Consider the following 22,584-nt stretch of genomic DNA (forward strand, 5'->3'; position numbering starts at 1 on the left):
CGGCCCGGCTCGGCACGGCCCGGCTGCTCCGGGGGCGCCGCGCTGCTGCTCAGCCCCGCCAGGGCCGGTTGGGCTCGGGGAGCCCCGCGCCGCCGCCCCCTCACGGCAGGGCTCCCCGAGCCGCAGCGCTGCGGGACAGGCGGGACAGGCGGGACAGGCGGCGGGAGTGCGGGCAGTGCTCCGGGCAGTGCTCCGGGCAGTGCTGCCGGCTCCGGCCCCGCTTTCCGGGAGCTCTCGGTGCCGCCGGGCCGAGCCCACCCCACACCGATCCCACCCCACACCGATCCCCGTGCCTCGCCCTGGCTTTGGTTCTGGTGATTTTTTCCGTTCCGGGTGCGCCGTGTGCGGGGTCGCAGATCGCTCCTCACGGTCGTTGTGGCGGCCCCGCAGCCCCAGGGCCGGGCTTTGCTTTGTTCGGGTGCGCTCCTGCCCAGCCTGCTCGCGTGTCGCGATACAGCCTGAGCCTTGGCAGTGCTTTCAGCAGAAACACAGAGAAATAAACTGCAACGCCATTTATTTCCAAGGTAGTTCTTGCTATCTGCACAGCCCCTTCTCTTCCTGCCTCAGCTCTGCCTCCCTCCCCTGAGTGTGTTTACCCTTCCTGTGAAGCTGCAATCTGCCTTAATCACTCTCTGGGGCTGTGCTGGTACTAATAAGCTMCTCATAGCAACTTAAATTATAACTTGCATAATCAGTGTTTGGAGCAAATATTGGTTAGAAGAATATGCCTTTCCTATCAGTGCTGTGGTTGCTGGAAAGAACCATTGATTATCTTTTAAATAGTTAACACTGCTGATATGCTGCCCTTCAAAATGTTACATTGATAACTGAACGGGCTGATGCCAAGGATCAGAATACAGCATTGATCTGCAGCTGGTAACTTTTTTTGAATGGCAGTGTCTGTCACATAATTAAACAAAAGTAATGAGTTAAGTGCTCTCAGAAAAAGAGGGTATAGCTGTACAAAAAACATCACAGAACTGTCCTACCTTTCTGAAAATCACAGGCCTCAATGGCCTGGTGTTTCTTTTTTGAGGGAACAGTTGATCAAAGGACATAATCTGAATAAATTCTTCTGTATTTAAACCCTCTCTGTTAAGCAGTTAATGTGTAGCTGTGATATTAGTGTTTTATTTGGGCTACAGCAATGGGAAGTGTCCCTTGAGTGTGTCTGGACACTGCTGCATGTTTCCCTGGTGAAAGTTAATCCTCAGAAAAGGAAACACAGTCCCTTTACTGAAGAAAGTAATTCACAAAGTGAAGAGATCTGACCTCATGTTCCTGTCAATTCTGTAATCTGTCCTTACCTTAAAGTCTTGTCCACATGGGTGTGTCATGGTGGTCTGTGGAAAACATTCACGGACATGAAAGGCAGCTCAGACTAAAGCAAAGGTTTGCTGCACATCAGCAGAAAAAGGAGAGCTTGGGATCTGTGTTGAATTAGTTCAGATTTGCAAAGTGCAACTGGCTCTACAAACTTACGGTAAATATCAGCTCTTTTAATGATTTCTAAAACTGGTTATTTCCTAATAGCAACTTGTATGTGGACATGAATGACTGTAATTCTTTAAAAAAGTCACAAARCTAATAGCAGGAGAACTTACAGCTTTGGTTGTACTTGGTTGCTTTCTTTGTGAGACTGACAGGCTGCAATATGAGTGTAATCAGCTTCTGGATCTTCAGCTCTGGCTTAGGTGACTTTCCTGCACGGTTTCTTGTTTTATATTGAAGTTGAATGTTGTTGTGTTCATAGCAAATTCTCACTGATTTGTGTCACTAGTTCTTATCATTAATTGATCTTGGAAATTCATTAATAATTACATCTTGCTTCCATTTAGCATGAATTGTATTGGAAAGAGGTCATCAGATGAAGGAGTGGTTTTGAGAGAAAACTGAGAACAGTTSTTTTGGAAGACATGTCAGTGAAATTAATTGAAGGAGTATACACTGAGCAAGGAGGACTGCCAGACAGTTTGACAGACTTCTGAGCTGTGCTCTGACAAATTTGTGAGTGGTTCAGAAAAGGCTCGGTTCTGCTGCTTGTTTGGTTCAGCCTAAGGAACAGGAAGACTCCTGTGTGGTGTGTGTGTGTGTGTAGGGGCAGTGGGGGATGAAGCATTTGGAAAGGGGATGGAAGGAGAGGGGACAGGCAGGGTTATTCTACATTGCATTTCCTCCTGGCAGAAAGAACAGCTGATTTGGGGACAAAGAGATGCACGGCTGCAGGTCAGAAGGAGTGACAGTGATCCAGCACTGCTCAGGTGTGTTCCACACTTTGATTTTCTTTATTGATGCCAAGGAAATGTTGGTGAATTTAACTTAGAACCTTGGAGCACTGTAAAATCCATCATGATGGGGTTCTGGCAGTTTGTAGGAACTTGCAAATTGCAGAAACAATGTTATTGTTCCACTAGGCACATGGGTCTGTACGTGAATGTAACAGGAAAACTCTGCTCTGAGTAAGAAGAGACTATAAAAATAGAGGCATGGGATGTTAGAAAAACAGTCTTTTGTTTCATTCTCATACTTAAAAATACAGAAGAAGCTGAAGATTGGTAGYCAGAGTTCTTGGAAGACTGAAAGAACAATCTATAAACACTCGAGGGACGAGGATAAAGGGGCTTCATCAGAATTCCCTGGCTGGGCTCCTGCTCTTTGGCTGCTTCTCCCTTGGGGTCTGCATCTTATCTCGCTGCCTTCCTTTCCTCTCTCTGCCTCTGACTAACAGGCTTTGTCTTCTGCTTACTGGAAGTCTAGTGAGTTCTTTTGTCTCATACCCCTTCCTCCTTTTAAAAAATACTAGATTAATGGCTGTARTGTTTTGCAGACTATCTGCATTGGTGACATGGATTAATTGTGTGCTTGACTCTTGAGTTCCCCAGCAGTAATGACATAGTAACTCGACTTGARACAATGGTAATTTCAAGGCAAATGTTGCAGTCTGGTGAAGTGCCAAGTGCAATTTACCCCTGTAAACATGTGACACAAGTAAACTGTCTGTGCAGATTTTCTCAGTACACTGACTTGTCTCGAGTGTGTCTTTTGAAACTGTCAGTGATCTCTCTTTTCTCCTCCCCCCCTCTCTTTTGACTCTCTCCTGAGTCAGGTAATTACAGATTGGGTTGAAACCTTCCCAGGAAGTGATCAGCAAAGCCAAGACTTGCAGGGTGCTCCCATTGCTCAGTGCACCTTGGCTTCCCCTTCCCTGAGCTGATGGGCTGGGGGAGAGCAAATCACAGCCCTGGAGGTGGGGTTGGCAAATCCAGGGGAGCTCTGATTTTCCTGGAGCAATGCCAGTGTTCTTTGTGGTGCCATCAGGAGGTGCTCCTGGTCACTGTGGCTTTGGTGTGATACTGGGGTGATGTTTTCTACATTCTCATCTCAGTGCTGACCATAACAGAGCAAACGGGGAATCAAAGCCTAAAAGAGAATCTGAGAACTGACCCATTTAGGTCTCCATTTTATCCATGTGTCTTGGGGGGCAGCTCTCTGGTCCAATRATCTRCATYTTAGAGGAAGCAGAARATCTGGATYTTATTTAAAGGTTATTTAACTGAAATGCTTTGCTGCTAGAAGAATGACTGTTAAGGGACTACTTAGATGTAAATATTAAAGAACTCTTTCACAGAAGCAGGAATACTGTAGAGAAACCAACAAAAGCATAGGTGGTGAGACAGGATTCCAGCAAAAAGAATAAGCTACTGTAATATTCTGTCTCAGAAAGAATGGTTATAAATGCTGCTCTGTCTACAGCATGTGTTTTGTGAAAGACAAAACTTACTTTGCARAATGTGAGAATGCTGTTCCTGACCTCCTGTCACAGTTTGTTATTCCCACAAAGTCAGACTGCCAGAGACAGTATGACAGTCATRGTTGTTTGTTGTCTCACTCTTCCTATTTCCTGAATGTAAGTGGGTTTTTTTGAACCAAAAGGATTRTGTGCTCCTGAAATACACCAGTCTTATTTTTGCATCCATGTAGTAGCAGAAAGTGACAGTTTTTATTTCTTTGATTTTTTTTTTTTGTGTAAAGCTTTTCCTCCTGCAACTTTGAAACTTTTAATACAGTCAGTGTTACCCTTTTGTTTGAAAATGTCAAGGGAGGGAGAAAATCATCTTAACACCTATGATTATGGGAGGCATGTGTAGCTTAGTAATAGAGTCACAAATACAAATGTTGTAGCTCTTGGTTTTGGTCACCTGCTGACTGTCCAACATTTTCATTGCCAGTGAGTCTGTACAGAAAGGCTGGAGTATTCTGGATCAGTGCATAAATGGGYRGCCTGGAGTGCCAAAGGTCTGATGKRTTCAGAGMCAGCAGTTACCTGTGCTTGGAGTTAGTGATTATGGCTCATGAGGCACAGGATGGATACCTGCTCACCTGGACTCTTGCAGGGCATGGGATGTCAAGTGARATCAAGGATATGTGAAAACTTTTTAAAAATGTTYATGTTGATTGAAGCTGCCACCAGAYTTCYCGAGGAGAGCCCAGAGTCTCKGTTACAGCTATGACCAAGTTCAAGTACTCAAAGGAGCTCCTTTGAAGCTGCTCATGSAGTTAACATGGAAATACTGCAGCATCCTTTGGGCAGTGGGAAATGTTGGTATTGCTCACTGCAGTGGGGAAGTTGGGACTCAAATCAAGAGAGAGAATTAGGGCTGCTGCAGGTGGCTCCCTATATTTTCTGCTTTAAAAACTGCAGTCAGTTCAAAAATCCAAGCATCTGCWCTTAAGGCACTTTCACATGTCAGTGCTTTCACTTAAAACAATTTGTTGTGCATAACTTAGATATGATTCCAGTATTTAYGTGGTCAGCTGGTACTGAAGTTCCTCCACAAGTGCATGCAGKGAGTGATTCTTTTGGCTGGCAGCCTGTAAACTGTGCTGCACTCACTGAGATGGCYAGCAGGCCTTCTGTAAACTCCCTGGGAGCATCTGCTGCCAACAGAGATCTGGTGAGGGGGTCTGGCTCTTGTCTCTCTTGTCTTTAACTCTCAGTTCTTGTCCCTTCAGTGTTTGGTGCTGTTTGGGTCACTGTTCTCACTGCTGCTTTTTGCTGGAGAAGGGACACTGCTAGCCAGAGCTGCTGGGAGGGCTTCCTTTTTTCTGTGTGACTGTGTCTTTTCTTCATTGTTGAAAGCATAAGAAGTATGAAGTTATTCACTTACTGCAATTAGTTTAAAGCATATCTTGTTATTGCAGTAGTCACTTGATATCTACCTGAATTATATTCAGCTGAATGTAATGAGTGAAGACACCTCAGGCACTTCAAGGTGAATTCTGATAGCTGAACTCATTGTAAAAGAAAATCTGTGCACACTGAGCTCGGTTTAAAAGTAAATGTTTTTCTTTCCATTGCTGGGTAGATTGTAGAGCGAGGTGGTTTTTCAAAGTTATTCTGCTTTGGCTGCAGAGAGTTGCAATTTTCCRTAAAGGTTCATTTGTGGAATGGATTGAGCCAGTGTAAGGTAAATATTTGTAGCGCAGCTACTTTCAGGTGCTTTCAGTGGGATGCATCTCTGTCAAATACCCCGGGGCYGTGGTTTCTTTTGGTGCCATAATCTGCAGTTTTGCTGGAGAGATGTGAACTGGTTATGTCAGCACAGAGTAGCTCTTCCCTGGCATGAGCTGCTTTAATTATTCATAGTACACAGCGAGGTGTTAAAGGTCTGTCATGCTGTGCAAAAGTTACAGTGTACCCTGGAAAAATACTGAAGGATTATTCTTTGACAACCCTTTGCACATGAAAGGGGGAAAATCACACAAACTCTCATTAGAAGATTGGGTTTTTTTGTATATGCTGGACCTTGTATGGCCTTTGACAAGGATCTTGAGGAAGAGGGGGATATTGATAGTTTTTAAATGGATGAAGATTAATTGCTCAGTGACTAAACCTTTGTTTTTTGAAGGTAGTTGAAATATGTGTGGTGAAATAAATGAGTTTGTTYGTGTCTGAGTATGTCCCAGTAGGGAACTGGATGGAATCTGATTTGGGTTCTTGTTTCAGCTTTACTGAAAACTGATGGCTTCATCTTGAACACCCCTGTTGTTTGGCTGTCTTGATTTCCCCTCTGCCCATTGTTTTGCTCATAGCTTAAATAGACTTCTCAAAACAAGTACTGCTGCTGCATGAAATAGTTCATTAATTTATTTACATTACAAGAGCACCTGAAGGCACCCTTCTAAAATTAACTTCTGTTTAGTTAACTGGACTTGGGTTTGTTCTTTGAAAATACAATAATCCTAACAAATCATCCCACCCACCTAATAAAGTAAGATGAAGCACATAATAGGAAACAATTGAAAACTTTTTAATGGGGCCAAATGGAAAAACAATGAGAAGTAATCAGTAAGTAAGGTATTGTGTGGTTAGAGAATGTGAAGGGAAGGGTTCAAGGATGAGGCATGTGTGTTTGCTGGAAAAGCTACTTAGGGAAAGTGTCTTCCTTAAGAAAATGTAGTMAGCTGCTTTTAGTCTCTCTATCTCTCTCTAATTTTTCATCTTTTTATTAATTTTTTCTGAAGCCACACAATTAGCTGCACACAGTGATCTACAGATCTGAAACATCTGTTCCATTTTTTCTTAAGAGTGCTTGTTGGACTTTGAGCATGAAATGTGGTGTCATGCTCCATGAGTGCATGCAGAGTCAGGTACTCTCCAAAAGTACAGAAAGGAGGTTTCTTCTGCCCAGTCTTGAGTGGAAAAATCTCYCTTGGTGAGCAAGTTTTTGGTGTCAGAGGGGCAGCACAGCAAGTTGAGGCTCAGCTGGTTGTTAAGAGACTTTTACCTGCATCCTGGTSACTGGAGGGCTTCCTCTAGGAAGAGATTTGGTGATAGCTCTGATTCTTGGCCCTGAGATCTGGCCCAACATTATGGACTGTAAATATCATGAGATTGTTCCTGGATTTATTTTTTTTTTTTTTTGTATTTTTGTGCCTGCCCTTCTCTTCCCTTCCAGAGTAGTTAAGCTTTTCCAGTCTGGCGTTTCTCAGATAAGTCCAGTTCTCATTTGAGCAGGTATTCAGGCTTTCAGCACACTGCTGCCTGCCTTTGGTTTGCCCTCTGCCAAGGGGCAGCCAGAACTCTGTGTGGTGCCTTTTCAGGTGCCTGTGTAATTAGCTTCTACTCTGTGTAGTATCTGTAGAGACAAATTCTACCCAGTTTGAGCACCTTTGTTTCCAAAGCTCAAACTGAGGTTAATCAGAATTAGCTTGTTATGCTGGTTTGGAATGGAATGATAAAATTCTCACGTGTCTGCCTCCAAAACTATAACCTGTCTGYAATTCATTGAAAGGTTCTTCAGCTGTGGGGAGACTCACAAACTAATAATTCATGTTAACTAATTGCAGCAGGACTTTCCTGCTTACAGACTTCCTCTTAGGTAAATTTACATAAATATATTTGTGCAGCAGTGGTGTGGAGCAGATCAGAGTGACTYTTGGTCAGGGATGTGGTGAGCTGTGTTCAGGGCTCCTCAGTCCATCATGTGCCATTGTGCTGCACTCAGAGGACTCTGCTGAGACAGTTGAATGCAGCTTGAGTCTCAGAATAAGCAGTTTCAATAAGGGGCTGACTTGGACTGAAATTTGGTTTATGCTGTAACACTTGTGCCCCTGTGCTTTGGTGCTGGAACTCTGAACTGCACAGTGAAAGTTTTCACATGTAGAGCTGATCCTCTCAATTTGTGCCTCCTGAAGAGGGAAGCAATGCTGCTGATTCCCCCAGGGGAGCAAAGRAGGCTGAGTTTGGTGAGAAGGGTCTGCTCTCCCATCTGGGAAAGCTGCTGAGCTGTGGAGGGCCTGTGCTGCTCCTCATGTGAGTGCTCAGAGAGCAGGGTCCCAGGGGACTCAGACACAGCTATGGAAAGAGGCAGCTGAGCAAAAACATGTGTATGTGAGTGAAAGTACCACTCCAGAGTTTCCAGGCATTTAGAAACGTTTAGGGCTTTTAAAACAACAGCTTTGGTCTGAACTAGGTTTTATGTGTCAGTCAAATTTTCCTAATCCATATAGAGGATTCAGGTTTGGGGAAAAACCATGTGGGGACTGGCATGTGTGATAAGACCTTGTTTCATGGTTGTCTTTCTGCATTCACTCCCCTCTTTGTGCTGAAGAAGTGAATGTTCCTACTTGTTCCCTAAGAAGTAAATCTCATGTAAAAGGTAAGTATTCAGCAAGGCAGCTTTTTGATCACCTGTCTTCTCCCTGGATGTACTAAGAGCTGTAAAAATGAGATGTTTTTGTGTTTCTGTTAGTACAGTAGAGCAGGGGARCCTTGCCAGAGATTTCTTGTTTGTTGTGTTTTCCTTCTAGATCAGATCCAGAGGTGTTGACTGGGRCTGCAGTTGTGCTCTCCCTGCACAAACCAGACATACCTCTGTCTGTCACCTTCTCTCAGAGCTTCCTGGTTTTACAGCAGAGCTGGGAATGGAAGGGAGGCCAAATTGAGCCAGCTCAACTGAACATGGGAAAACAAACATGGAAAAGAATGTGCTAGAGAATGAAAAAAGAGAATTGCTCTGCAGACCCAAAGGATGCTTTGCTAGGTAGCAGCTGTCTGGCATTCACAGATTAAACAGTGCTCAGCTAACATGCAGTGACAGTGATAGCATGTCCTCTGCTTTGCTTGGAGTGCATCAAATGAGGAATTAACTCTCCCATGCTGAAAGTCAGAAAAGCATCCGGAAGTCTGTATTTACTCATAACAAATGTGAATTTGTCTGTTGTTTTCAGTATCTGTTCTATGCTTTATATGGCAGTGCAGAGTTAATGGTGTTAATGCGACTTTATAAGTCAAAAAAGTGAAGTAGTTTTTTTATAAAATGACTCTTTGAACAAATGGAGGGTTTTATTAAATACACAGTTGGTCCTCAGTGATTTGGTGCATTTCATGGTTTTCACAGCCTCTTCCAAATGCTTTTTGTCTTCCAGCATTCTATGTGGAAGCCAGGGAGCCTGAAGGAAGCTGTGAAGCTAGTGGAATGATTCCCTGTGTAGCTGAAACTRTGTAAGTATGAGATGTTTGCTTACAAGATCACTTGTCCAGCACAATTTTTAGAGCAGTGATTGTCTCTGCCTCAGCACTGATCCTCTCGTGCTCCCCAAAGGGAAGCTCAGTGTGTGTGTTCAGAGCTGGGAACACACACAGCATCCATGCTGCTGTTCCCTATTTTCAAAATCAAAAAGTCATGCATCCCTGTCCYCTAAAAGGTACATAAAGCATAGTGGAATTCTGTAAAATCCTTACAGACTATGCTTAAGTGTTTGTGAAAAGCTGAGGCTGGGTTGAGGCTTAGTTAAGCTCTAGCAATGTTTTCTTTGCCTTAGCTAGTGAAATGCTACTTGGAAAGGGATTTAATGGTTGGCTGAGCTGTCTCCCCTTTTGTTATGAGATTTCCTAAATTTGTCTTTGTGGTTTTCTTGAATGTATGGAAAGTTTTTTTCCTCTACTCTCTTGATACTTCCTGTGTTTTGAAGCTCATTATAAATACCTTGTGATGCAACACTTTATTAAACAGCATGATGCTTGTTTTGCTTGCTATTCTCTGGACATATCCAATAATTTCTATTACTACAATAACATCAGTCATGAAGGAAAAATACAGGGTTACTTAAATATCTCCTTTACATCTTCTCTGCTCCTGCCAGCTCTCCCTGACCTCAGTGCTGCTGTTTTTAATTGTGCCATGGTGTGCTGTATGATTGAGAGTTTTGCTCCCTTCAAATTTTGGGTTATGTGTGGTCYGGTCACTTGAAAATGGGAAAAACAATGCTCCAAATTCCTTATAGCACTTGGAAAAAATCCCACACAAACCCCCCACCAAATCAAAAAGCCCCATCACGCATTAGCCAAGGCCTTTGTATTCTTCTCTAGGTTTTTATTGAATGTGTGGGGCCGTGTGGCTCTGCACATCCTTTGTGGTTAGAGGGTGACTTTTCTTAGCTGGCTGTACTCAGCAGCACTCATCTCCTGTGTTCCCAGCTGCTGACTCCTTTCTGAAAGGTGCAGAGCTGTGGATCTCTGCTTTGCAGTTCCTGTGATGTGGAAGATGGCCTCACAGGCAGCTTGGTGATTCATATGTACTGGAGATCATTGCTCAATATTTTTCTGAGTAATAGATTTCTTTGGGAGCRCTGCATCCTGGAGCGCTGAGCACATTCCAACCTTAGCCCTGAATTTTGATCCTTTTTAGTAGAATGGCAAAAGTAGCAGTCACTGCTGCCTTTTATGTCTTGCTGTACAAGCCTCTTAGTAATTTTGCTCTTGGGAGCTGATCCTTCTGGGAATTGGTGCTTTGCCACCACTCCAGTGTAACCTTTGGGCACAGGAGAACTTTATACTTGGAGTTGTTGCTGCAGCAGGCAGAAATGTCCCTGTAAGTCCTGGTTTGCTCTGCAGCCAAAGCTCWGCTCTGCTCACCTTGGAGAGAGTGCTGCTCTCCCCAGTCCCTGAACTCTGGATCACTGCAGCTCCTGCTGCAATCAGATCCTCTCCCCAGCCTTCCTTAACAAAAGGGCCGCTTCTCCCACTTGTTCTGTCTCCTTCCGAGGCTCCTGTTCCTTCCATGCCTTGAAACCTGACTCATGGAGGAAGCGGAGGTGACTGCTTAGTGARGTGGATCCAGCTCAGCCAAGGCCATTTACAAAAGGGTAACTGATGGAGTGCCAAAAGGCTTCTCTTACAAAACCAGATACATGCACAAGCTGCCAGCGGATGCAGGCTGGAGATTTTTTTTTTTTTTCCCCAAGCTTGTTTTGCTATTTTTGGGGTAGAATGCTTCTAAGTATCTGGCACATGGCATCAAGTTTCATGTAGAAGAAAAGCGAGGAATTGCAGCAATTGTACATCAGTATCTGCTGGTGTTTGTTGATGAGGAGTAGGATTGTGCTCTGRAAAGAGGGAGGAGGAAGGAGAGCTCTGTTCCTGCAGGGAGGAGCAGTGCCCAGCAGTGGCTGTTCAGGAGCAGCACTCAGCTCTGTGCAAGGCAAGTGGCACTACAGAAAATGTGTTTGTTAGAAAATGTGTTTGTTAGAGGGTGTGATGGGAGGGAGGTGGTTAACATGCTCTCCAGGGATTAATGCTGCCAGATTTGCTTGGTTTTACAAACTGCTCGTGGRACACTTCCTTACATACAGGTGTGTAATAATGCTGGCAGATCTCTCTATGTATTGTGATGCTTTTTTTGTGACAAATGACTTTAAAAGCCATCAGTTTCATCCCTCTGAACATTAGATCATCACAACATCACAAGCTGAGCTTTAGATTGATACCATCATTAATACAAGCTGTTGCATAGGAAGCGTGACAGCACGAGTCACTTGTATTAGGGAAATTATGGACACAGTATGTCAGTCTTGCAAACTGCCTTTTTTAAAAAACAAACCTTTAAATTGGGATTCCTCGGGTGAATTGGATTAATGTGTCAATTATGATGTGTGTGATTTGGCTGCTTTAGAGGAAAGTACTGTCTGCTAATAGGCAGCCATTCCTGAACTTCCCATAGGGGAAAAGCTGTTCCAAATCACTAGTAGCTGATAAATTCTGTTACATCTTTGAGCAGAAAGTTTTCTGTACTTCCTAAACTCTGCTTTAAACTCTAATACTAGACTGTACACAGGATTTTTTTATTCTGTTCTTTTACCTGCATGCTTTTCTCTAAAAAATTTGTCCAKTGTGGTGCTAGCTGCYTCTGAGAAACTGATGGAARAACAATAATTAGTGTAGATTGAGCATTTGAGTTCTGATGAATTTAAMGATGAGGAGGGGGGGAAAGCTGCTATGTGGGAGTTAATCACCACGCMGTTTTTACTCTGCCTACTAATATCCTGTTTGTTTTGGTGTAATGAAATAATGACTGGTGTAGACTGGAGAGGATGATGCTGCTCAGGCACCTGGCAGTGCAGAAATCAGTGCCAGGCTGTGCTTTGCAATTCACAGAGCTGTGAAGTACTGAGGACCACTGAAATTGTCTTTTGGATTTTTATGAATCCTTTAGAATACAAATTATTATGCATTTTTTGAATACATTAAATCATTTGTTTGCCTATAAAAATGATGCWGAAAACTTCATCTTTAAAGCAGTGTGATGCAAGAATATAGGTTTGTTCTTTTGGCTGCTTCAAAATAGGTATTTGTTAGTTTTGTGTGGGTTATGCTGAAGAAAAGGGATTGGGAAGGGGAAGGGAAGCCAGGTACTCAAACATCTTGGCTCTTGTAGTTGCACTGGCAAATTTTTTTTTGCTTATGAAGCTGCACACATGCTGTTYTGTCAAAACAGGTATAATGGCTGAGAGAAGATTTATGTTTGTAATCCTAATATCTGAGAATTTATCTGTATTTGTTGCTGCTGTTGGCTTACAGCTTAAAAGAGGGGTTCAGTCTCAGTAAAGCTTTGCCCAAGAAAGAATACAGGAAAACTGCCATGACAGCTATTGTATTTCTTATTTTTTTAATTTTTATTTCTCTTCTTTCTTGTTCTGCTTCTAAACTGGAAGCTGTACACAAAGTCAAGACAAGCCCAGTTTTTATGTTTGAAACTTTTGCCTAACTGCCAGCAGAGGTGAAGTGCAAATAAGTGGGTAAAGGAGGAATATGATAAGCAATTGCTTTCTTGGAGCTGCCATTTCTGAGAAATGGAGTGTCCATGGTGTGGCTGCTCTCTGATAGGGCACTGTCAGTGTTAGTTTGGTTTTAGCAGGGACTATTGGAGAGCCCTTTTCTGGGGGTAAAATATCTTTTCCAAATATGCAGGGCTTTGTGATTTATAAAAAGAGAGTATGATGAAATAATTTTGGCATTTTAATTTTTATTTTAAAATAACCCTCTCTGAACTGGAATTACTACTTCTTATCTGCATGTGTGTCTGTCTGAAGCAGTTYCATTAAGAAGGGCCCCCTCCCTTGTCTGTCTCCTTACCTGAAGGGAGGAGCCCACTTGAAACAATGAACAATTCCTCAACACCCTCTTGCATTAAAAGTGTTGCCTCCTTTCTGCAAACACTGTGAATGTTTTGAATACAAAAACCTAGATTCCAGGCTGTTTAAAAACAAACACACAACTTCCACTGTCTCGCCTCCTCCCAAAAACCAGCCAAGAGCCCCTCATTTCCCCCTCATTTCTTTTGCTGATTTGCTGAAGGTGCAGTCTAACCCAATGCTTAGGTTTCTCCCAGCTTGTCCCATTTGTGTCCCCATCCTTCCTTCCCCACTTTGTTTCAGTGCTTTATATTCCATATATAAATTGCGAGTATGCTTTTAAAAACTATGTCCTTTAAAATATTTCTGGGTTAGAGTAGTCTGTCTTGATGAAGCCTGTACATGAATCAACCTCTTTGTAACCTATGCTGCAGTAAGAATTTTAGGAATTTCCTTTATTAGGACCCGTTAGTATACTGCAGCCACTGAGTGAGCTGCATTGATTTCTAGGTAAAACAGCCTGAAATTTATGGCATATGCCAGCCTTGTGTACACTGCTYCTTTTCAGTTCTCAAAACTGAAATATCCTGAAGTCAGTCACTTAATGGCAAGTGTTATTCCACATTTGATACTTCAGCTATTCTTTGTGGAGAGGCAGCAATCTGACTGTGAACTGTTTTGCAGGTTAGCTGAGTGCTGCYAATGGCATGGTGAGATGTGCTGAAGAGCAGCTGCGAGGGTGTTCAAGGGCAGGGGACGGCGCTAGAGCTGGGCTGCCAGCACCATGGGCCAGTGTGTCACCAAGTGCAAGAACCCTTCTTCCACCCTGGGCAGCAAAAACGGGGAAAGAGACTCTGGCAGCAAATCCCACAGCAAGAGAAGTGCAGTGCACAAAGACGACCATGGCTCGGCTTGCGGGAAGCTTTCGGGAGACATTCTTGTCAATGGGACAAAGAAAACAGATGCTGCTGTAGAGTCCAGCCAGCCCCCCACCTTTGCTGGAGATACAAAGAAAGACTCTGTGTGCAGTGCAGAGGAATCTTCTCTTCAAAAGATTGGGGAGTTGTTCAGGAGGTACAAGGACGAGCGGGAAGATGCCATACTGGAAGAAGGAATGGAACGATTTTGCAATGACCTCTGTGTTGATCCCACTGAATTTAAAGTACTAGTTTTGGCTTGGAAATTCCAGGCTGCTACCATGTGCAAATTTACAAGGTTAGTTCTTGCAGAACTTGTAATTATTTTCATATGTTAAAGTATATCCTGTCAGCACTGTGTTGGAGAGACAGCCTCAGTAGCTTCACTCACTTTTTCTTCTAACACTTGCATTTTGATCAAATTCATTCCTCCCATTGCAGAAGGTAAGCTTTGTATCCTCTTCTTTTCCCCTTCCACTCACAGTGGCTTTCAGAAGATATGGTTTTGGCCATTATGCTGCTGGTGATGAGCAGTGCAGTGAGCTGCTGCAGATGTTATTTATTCTTGATTTGCCAAAAGCAATTTACTATATCCAGTGTCTTGGTGATGAAATTGGACACTGAAATTTATTTTTCCTTTAAAGTAATTTGAGGTTCTCTAGTAATTGCTGCTAACTCTGTTAACAGTCTGAAAGAATGACAGAATTATTCCTGTCCATTTAGTGTAACACTTAATGTCTTTTTGCAAGAGTAATCCTGTTAAAGCATAGAGAGAGAAGGAAATGTGAGGGTTTTGACACTGGTAGCTGTTTCATCAATCAGCTGTGGCTGACAGGATTGCTGTTCAGAGTGCTGTCTGCCCTTCTGCACACGGGCTCAGTCACAGGCTGACAGCACGTGTGATGCTGCAGGAAACAATGGAACTGCAAACACTGACCCCACAAAGCCCTCAAACAAACCCAAAAGCAACAGCTYGAATAGCCATGTCCAGGTAAGAGCAAGTAAACACTGCCTGCAAGGACTTGCTGGGAGAGAAGGAATTTTTTGGTTTTTTTGGTCTATCTAGCTTGGTTTGAGTAATGCTGCCTATTTTTACTGAGCTTATAACTTTCARAATTACTTTGGTGTTGAGAGCCTTGACCCAAGCCTCTGCTGTGCACTGAACAGCATCTTCAGAGTGTCTKTGTGGCTGTGGGTGTGTGTCAAAAGGATGAGTTACTCTGCAATGCAAATGTGGATTTTCTGGAGGCTGACAACACAGGTATTTGCTAGGATGGTAAAGGAATTGTAAGCAGTGTCTGTGATTCTGCACAGCTCCCATGGGTTTTGTGAACAGGATTATTTTAATTTCCTTGCAGAGGGCAAATGCAGTGGTGAGAGGTTTCATTTAAGGGTGCACTCCATGGTACAGGTGCTGATGGACTTTTCCATGCAGGAAAGCAGCACAGTGTGTTCTGAGCACTGCTCCATCCCTGTCCTCCCTCCAGCCCATCCTCTGGCTGAACTTCTGGCTGATGTTAAACCTGCTCAGGAGCACAGAGACAGTGGAGTTAAACTTCTCCCCACGTGGCCAGTTGGTACTGACCCTTGCAAACAGCTCATCCAGAGCAGGGGCATTGAGACATGGGCACAACTGAACCAAGCTGGGCTAAATGTGTTCATTTCAAACATTTGAATTTTTTCTGTGGTAAATTAGATTCTCATTTTRATGTGAAAGGCATTGCAGAGTGTGGAGGTGTTCAGTACTCAGAAAGCAGAACCTGTGAAATGCTCACAATGCCCAGCAGACCTGGGGTTCTGTGTGGTTCCCCAGGCCTCAGTGAATTCCCTGGTCCTGGCTCTGTTTCCATTGCCAAAATCTGAACAAGATGAGGGTGCACCTGATCTTGTCCAGATGGTCGTGGTGGATTCCATGGGGCTGAACAGAGCTGGGAAATGCGAGGTCGCTGGGAAGGGCTCTCTCTGATTTCTCTCCTTTTGTTTGACAGGAAGGAGTTTTTTGAAGGCTGCAAAGCAATAAACGCAGACAGCATCGATGGCATTTGTGCAAGGTTCCCCAGCCTCCTGAACGAAGCCAAGCAGGAGGATAAATTCAAGGATCTCTATCGTTTCACCTTTCAGTTTGGCCTGGACTCTGAAGAGGGACAGCGGTCGCTGCATCGGGAAATAGCCATTGCCCTTTGGAAATTAGTCTTCACCCAAAACAAGCCCCCCATTTTGGACCAGTGGTTACACTTCCTAATCAAGAACCCCTCAGGAATCAAGGGAATCTCCCGGGACACGTGGAACATGTTTCTAAATTTTACTCAGGTGATTGGACCGGACCTCAGCAACTACAGCGAGGACGAGGCGTGGCCGAGTCTGTTTGACACCTTTGTGGAGTGGGAAATGGAGCGAAGGAAAAAGGAAGAGGAGACCCAAAGTGTTCTGTGCTCGGACACAGAGGGGCTGTGTGGGGATGAGCAGACTTAGCAAACAGCACTGACAAAAACAACTCATTGCCCTTCACGAAATGTAAACTCTGGATGTTTCTGGAAATTACCGAGGCTCCAGATTTTTCTACTTTACACCTTTTTCTGCCTTGTCTTTGAAAGGGCTCTAAAATGCTGTATCATGTTTTAGGCACTTTCTTAATTTTGGTTATTCCTCTTATTCTTGCCCTGAAATATTTGACCCTGGCTACCAGTTAYGCGTTTTTTGGGTTTGTTTTTTTTTTTTTTTAAGACTTCAGATTAGTATAAATAAGTCTGATACTTCTTGCACAATGTAGATCTTTTTAGTTAGGTTAAATTAACATTGCTAAATTATACAGTGCCAGATTAAGTTTTTCATACTACATCTGTCAGGGCAGGTCTGTACTGTGTGTAGTGCTGTTTACATTGTTGAAATTTTAGGCTGTAATAATTTTAAGGTTTTATACCAAGATGAACAGCAGTGTTAACTATAAATGCATTAATCCTGGGTAATAAGTCTCTGAAAACCAACATAAGCAACAGCTTTTTGTAATATGGCTAATTCCCATTTGGAGCTAACTCCTAGTGAATGAGTCCAGATCATTCCTTTTTTTGGACTTTCAAACTCAATGTTGGGATTGTTTTATAAAATTACTGTACCTGTCAGTCAACTGAGTGGTAGATGACGATTTGTATCTAAATCTCTTTACACATTCATGTAATAAAAGAGCAGTACTACCTCAGTTTTATTGAAAGTGGACTTGTTGATGGACTTCCATTTTCTCTGGAAGTTGTATTTTTGTGGTTWCATGAGAATATTTTTACTTGACTAAAAGAACCAAAGGTTCTGCTTCTTAAGTTTGCTAAACATTGACAGAAGCAACACATAAATCCTAAGTCTTCAAGGAAAACTGTGGTATAATTCTGCTTTAATTTGTTTGATTTATACCTRAAGTATTACCTTACTTGTCTGGCAAGCACAGTACTTCTATGTAAGGAACTACCTTTTGCATTAATATTGACAAACCAATTTTTTAAAGCCTATGTTTAATTGCTAAATTGCAGTTAATACTCCACACTTTCTGGAGCAACAATATCGGCATCTGATGACAAAGTGAATTCTTCATGTGTTCTTAATGACAACAGTGTAGATGAGTCATTTTTAGACTGATTTGATAATATTTGGATAGGAGTCAATTTATTATTTTACAATGCCTGTATTGGGACTATTTGCCTGTTAAAATTGTTGTGACTTAAAGGGAGTTTTATTAACACTGGTTGAAACTTTTTTGGTTATTGATGCTACCTTTTTTAATTTTAGTATGTCAACTTTTTTACACCTTTTGGTAAAAGGATTGATTGCCAAGGCTTTCTCTGTAGCCAAGTGCTGGCTTATTGAATTTGATATACTTTTGTTACACACCTTTTATTTGAAGAGCTGCATTTCAGCATCATAAACCAACTTTAACTGAAAAAGAACCAAAACCAAAACAAAAAAAGGCCTGGGCAGTCATCCATAGCATCTAATGGCTGCTGTGATAGAAGGATTTTAGAGCTAAAGGGAACAGGTTTTAAGAGGTGAGTTTGTGTCCAGGATGCCATGCTTTGAACGAGAGAGGAGCAGGATCTGCCCAAATTCTGGGATGGCTTTGTGGTGTGCAGCCTCTGCAGTAGCTTGGCTTGAAGGGCATAAATCACTACCAAAATGTGGGTAATGCAAACTGTTTAAAAACAAACCCACAAGCCACAGATACCATCTCTTTCATCTAATAAAAGAAGAGTACGGTCCATGCTGCTCTTGCTTGCAGAAAAGCTGTGGAAAACAAATGTGGYTGTTTTAGGTGCAGCTGGATCTGTCCCTTTGCAGGAGGAGAGCCCTCAATTTGCTGTTTTATGGGTAAATGCACCCAAAGCTTTGTCCTTGCTGCCCTAACCTTCCATGGCACTAAAGWGTTCAGCATAAAACCCTTTTCTGGTTCGGTGAGCAAAGCAGGCCAAAGCACTGGTGCTGGAATTGTTGGATTTGTGGTGAGACTTTTGCTGGTGCTGTTATTTTTCAAAGACTAAAATAAGTTCCCCAACAGAGGCTGCTTTGTTAGGAAAAGTTCCAAATGGAGACTGATTTGATAGTAAATGAAGACTGTATTTGTAAGTTTGAGACTCTTSGTTCATTCAGCTATTAAATATTTTGTTCATCACTTTTTTTTTCCCCAAAGGAAGTTTTAAATGTCCAGAGTGTGAAGAGTAACTATTCCAAAGGGTAGGCAGTGCATGCATGCACAGCAGATGGTGGCAGYTTCTCATTTGCACCCCACCAAACAGCAGCTCCAAAGGATGAGGGCTGGAGATCTTKGAGGAAGGTTTATCTTGTGTTTGGATGTGACAGCAGGAGGAAATCAATCTGTGGCATATCAGGCTCATTGGGATGTGTCAGCTGCAGCACAGCTTTTTAAAGGCAGAGGTGAACACACAGGAAAGGAAAATCTGCTTTGCTGTGGGAAAGGCTGTGAAATTCCTGGTGGCTGTGGCCCCACAATGTGTTCAGTGTGGGACAGCTCTGCTCCTGTTCTGCTGCTTCAGCCAGGCAGAGCAACTCCACCTCAGGCAGGGAACTTGCAGAAATAGCCAAATGATCTGTCTAGCAAAGTATCACTYATTTGTAGCCTAATTTCAATCCTTTAATTGCCATTTGCAGAATGCAGAGCAGACTGTGTCAGGTTTGCAGTGGAGAAGCAGAAGCTGAGGTGCAGCTCTGGGGCAGTGAGCGAGGCCATCCCACCTTCCCTTGGAGTGCTGCTGATCTGGGGTGAGGCARAGGCTTTGTGGTGATTCTGAGAAAYCCTGATTAATATTGGAGCCTGGCAAAATATACTTGTTTAATGGTTAAACTGTGAAAATCTGTGCAACAGGCCAAATGCATTCACTCTGCATTTTTATATAATTTAAATCTTCATTGTGTAGGGCACGGGACTGTAAGTGAGCACTGATGCTGATGAAATCCTTGAAACCATTGCAACTGTTTAATTTTTTTTTAAATTAGATTATGCATTAGGAAACTTTATGCATGTAGTAAATCTGCTGCAACTTGGGATAAATAACTATAGATAACTATGTAGATAGAGTAATATACTGGAAAASTGGTCTGATGTCCACAATCTGTGGCATTTTACTGCCTTCTCTTATATGCAAAGAAATACAACTCCTGTAAACTTTAGTCCCTAGTAATAAAACACTGACACCTGCACCATATTACAGTTTGCAACACCTTTAAAATTTGGTTTCCAGATCAACTGGAGGCTTTATTGTGCTAATTTTTACTTGCATGAGTGCATTTCTGAGGTCAAAGACTATCTATTGATTCAAGTAAGGGTTTGAAAGGTCCTGCCCATAGCTGGCTGTGAAACATGACCGAGGAAATGAGCTGGAATTGAACACCAAATTGTGAGTTTAYTTGCTGCTGGTGCTATTCTACATGGAGAATTACAGCTTTTAGTACTGTGCAATGCACAGGAAAATGCCTGAAGCTGTGGCAGTTGGGAGCTGCTCCCCCAGGCTGGCCCAGCAGATCTGGATCAGCCTCTGAAGCAGAACAGCTTCTCAGCCAAGTTAGAGCAGGTTCAGAGCTGAGCTGAGCTTTGCTGAGGACTGAGAGGCTCAGGGGATGCAGCCCCTCCTGCCATACTGGGGCTGGGGCAGCAGCAGCTTCACTGCCTGATTTGTATTTCAGTCCCTCTGTGTCCTTCAGAGCCTGAAGAACCCATGGTTCCAGACCTATGCACTGACCAGTGACCTTAAACTTTTTGTGACACTGTCAACATAATATTGTACCTACAGTTCTAAGCCTTGTTTCAAAAAAAAAGCCCAACAAAGTTATAGAAACACCATGTAGTTAATAGGTGCCTCAATTGTGATATTGTTTGGCTGAGGTTACATCGTTCCCATTCTTCAGTAAATAACAGTCATTGTGAGTTTTTGGGTCTTGCAGCCTTGTGTTCTGCAGTGTGATCCTTTTTTAGAAGGTAAATTGGGCACCTGGTTCTTCCCTTGAGCCCACTCTGCTCAAAGTGTGTGCATGTGAATTTAGCCTTTCATATTAAAACTTAACCTGAAACTCAAAATTCTTCAGGGTAGTGCTTCAGTATAGAGAAAACCATATTTTTTCAAATAAGTATTAAAGCAAAGAGTCTTGCTCAGATTTTGTTGTGTGCAAACAAACCCACCAGTGTTAACATTTTCTCTCTGGACTAGTGAAGATTGAACCTTTGGTTTTGTAGTGTGARCTGAAGTGAAATTCATGAGATTGTAAGACAGAAGGAAGGCTGCAACTCCTTCACCATGAATTACATAGGTRTGTCTACCTCTTGTTCTTAGACTTGAATGGTTTAAGGCTACCATCCTTTAAGCCTGGGTGAGTAATCTATTTTTTTTTTAATTGACCCAAGTTAAGTATTATCTCTTTGCCATGGTTGTTGGTATCCTGTGTTTAACCTGTATGCAAAGGACCCTTTGGAAGGGTCGGGTCAAGCTGCAAACAAGAGTTGGTTTTTCTGGGTGCTGTTTCTGGAGTGCAGTAGAGACAGAGCAGAGCTGCAGGGGCTGCAGGCACCACACACACACATCCTCCTCTCTCAGTGCCTGCACTGGCAGGGATGGGAGATGGAGCAGAGCTGCAGTGGTTCCTGACACCACACACACACATCCCCTCCTCTCTCACTGCCTGCGCTGCCAGGGATGGGAGATGGAGCAGAGCTGCAGTGATTCCTGACACCACACAAACACATCCTCCTCTCTCAGTGCCTGCACTGCCAGGGATTGGAGATGGAGCAGAGCTGCAGTGATTCCTGGCACCACACACACACATCCCCTCCCCTCTCACTGCCTGCACTGCCAGGGATGGGAGATGGAGCAGAACTGCAGTGGTTCCTGACACCACACACACACATCCCCTCCTCTCTCAGTGCCTGCACTGCCAGGGATGGGAGATGGAGCAGCTGCTCCCAACAGGAGCCATCAGCCTTTTCATTTGCCCTTGAAAAGCTTTAGGAACCCACCTGATGCAGTGCYATGAGTGTATTTTTCTTTCAATGTTTCTTTATAATACTGTGTTTTGTTCCGTGTTGGACTGGACCTGTWACAGCCAGCAAAGATGGAGCTGCACAAGTGTAAAGGCAACACTGATCCCTTTTCCTGCCTGAGGTCAGAACTCTGCTCAGGATAGAACCCTGGTGCTTTGGCAAAGCTGGAGTGTTCCCAAGGGAACTGGAGGTGCTGGAGTGGCTTTGGTGCTGAGCTCTGTTCATTAATTGGGGTTGTTCCTTTCTGTGCAGTACCTGTGTCCCTCCTTTCCTCCCCAAAGCAAACTGTGACACAGCAAAGCCCCGTAGTGTGGTGCTGGAGCAGCTATTGCTGCAGCATTCTGCAGTGTGAGGGCTGCTTTGGGCTGGGAGCTCGTGCACTGTCAGGAGCAGCACGGATTTCAGGAGAACAGGGGACACTCAGACAATTGGTAAAGCAGCGTGTACCTTCTTGTCCTAACAGCCTGCCTTAAATCACTGACATTGCAGCCGTTCCTTGCTACTACTGCAATCCTCAGTCTTTGAAAACCCAACAGGTTCTGTAGGTAATAATGTTTTTTGTTTAATTTTTAATAAGTTTCTATCTTTGCATAATTGCACTCTTCAGATACACCCTTTTTGGATAATGTCATTTCACACGCAGGAAAAAAGATCCATCTCTGGTGTTTGTGCTGTAAAGAGTTTCTTTTTTGCCCTTGTCAATGATATCTGGACTAAAGGTTGCCTGCTGTTGAACCAGCGTGTTTACTTGAATGTTGCATTTGATGCAGTTRCAGCTGCTGCCTCTTGCTGTTCTCTGGGCCCATGGAGTGTGACCAGRGGTGACAAACCTGCACAGAGATCAGAGGAGCCCATGGTGATKAAATGTTACAGGACTTCACAGATTGCTGCTCCATATTTTGAAGTAGTGACTTTTTAAGTCACGCTAAACRTAGTTATTTAAAAACACACTTGCTTTTTTACCTGCAAGTTTGAAATAGTTTTTAACAGAGCTGGGCTGGCGAGGGGGTTGGAGGGCCTGGTGCTGTTAGTGTTGAGTAACTCCAGTTCCAGGAGCTGTGGTGGGACTGGCAGATTCTGCTCTGAGCCAGAGCTCTGGGGTTTGCACTGCCTGCTCTYGAGAGCATGAGACAAGGCTTGGATGGGCTGTGTGGGGGTCAGCCTGGAAGGAAGGAAGGAAGGAACACATTTTGGTGGTGTTTGCTCCCCCAGGAGTAACTCAGT

At 43.4% G+C, this 22,584-nt stretch overlaps 1 protein-coding gene across 1 annotated transcript; it reads left to right on the top strand.

Annotated features, from left to right (window-relative positions):
• Positions 1-504: 504 nt before the first annotated feature.
• DCUN1D3 (defective in cullin neddylation 1 domain containing 3) lies at positions 505-20,877 on the top strand. The gene is made up of 4 exons (XM_057380769.1): positions 505-524; positions 8,932-9,007; positions 13,600-14,130; positions 15,821-20,877. The coding sequence occupies exons 3-4, from the start codon at positions 13,700-13,702 to the stop codon at positions 16,302-16,304; spliced, it is 915 nt and encodes a 304-aa protein (XP_057236752.1). The 5' UTR covers positions 505-524; positions 8,932-9,007; positions 13,600-13,699; the 3' UTR covers positions 16,305-20,877.
• The last annotated feature ends 1,707 nt before the right edge of the window (positions 20,878-22,584 follow it).

The sequence above is a fragment of the Malurus melanocephalus genome, unplaced genomic scaffold (genome assembly GCF_030028575.1).
Source record: "Malurus melanocephalus ecotype Western Australia unplaced genomic scaffold, MMel_1.1 scaffold_471, whole genome shotgun sequence".
In the NCBI taxonomy this organism is placed as follows: domain Eukaryota; kingdom Metazoa; phylum Chordata; class Aves; order Passeriformes; family Maluridae; genus Malurus; species Malurus melanocephalus.

Excerpts from the sequence above, each read along its gene's own strand:
- DCUN1D3 (XM_057380769.1), top strand. The coding sequence starts at position 13,700 with ATGGGCCAGTGTGTCACCAAGTGCAAGAACCCTTCTTCCACCCTGGGC. Across the intron at positions 14,131-15,820 it reads ACCATGTGCAAATTTACAAG|GAAGGAGTTTTTTGAAGGCT; the intron begins GTTAGTTCTTGC and ends TTTGTTTGACAG.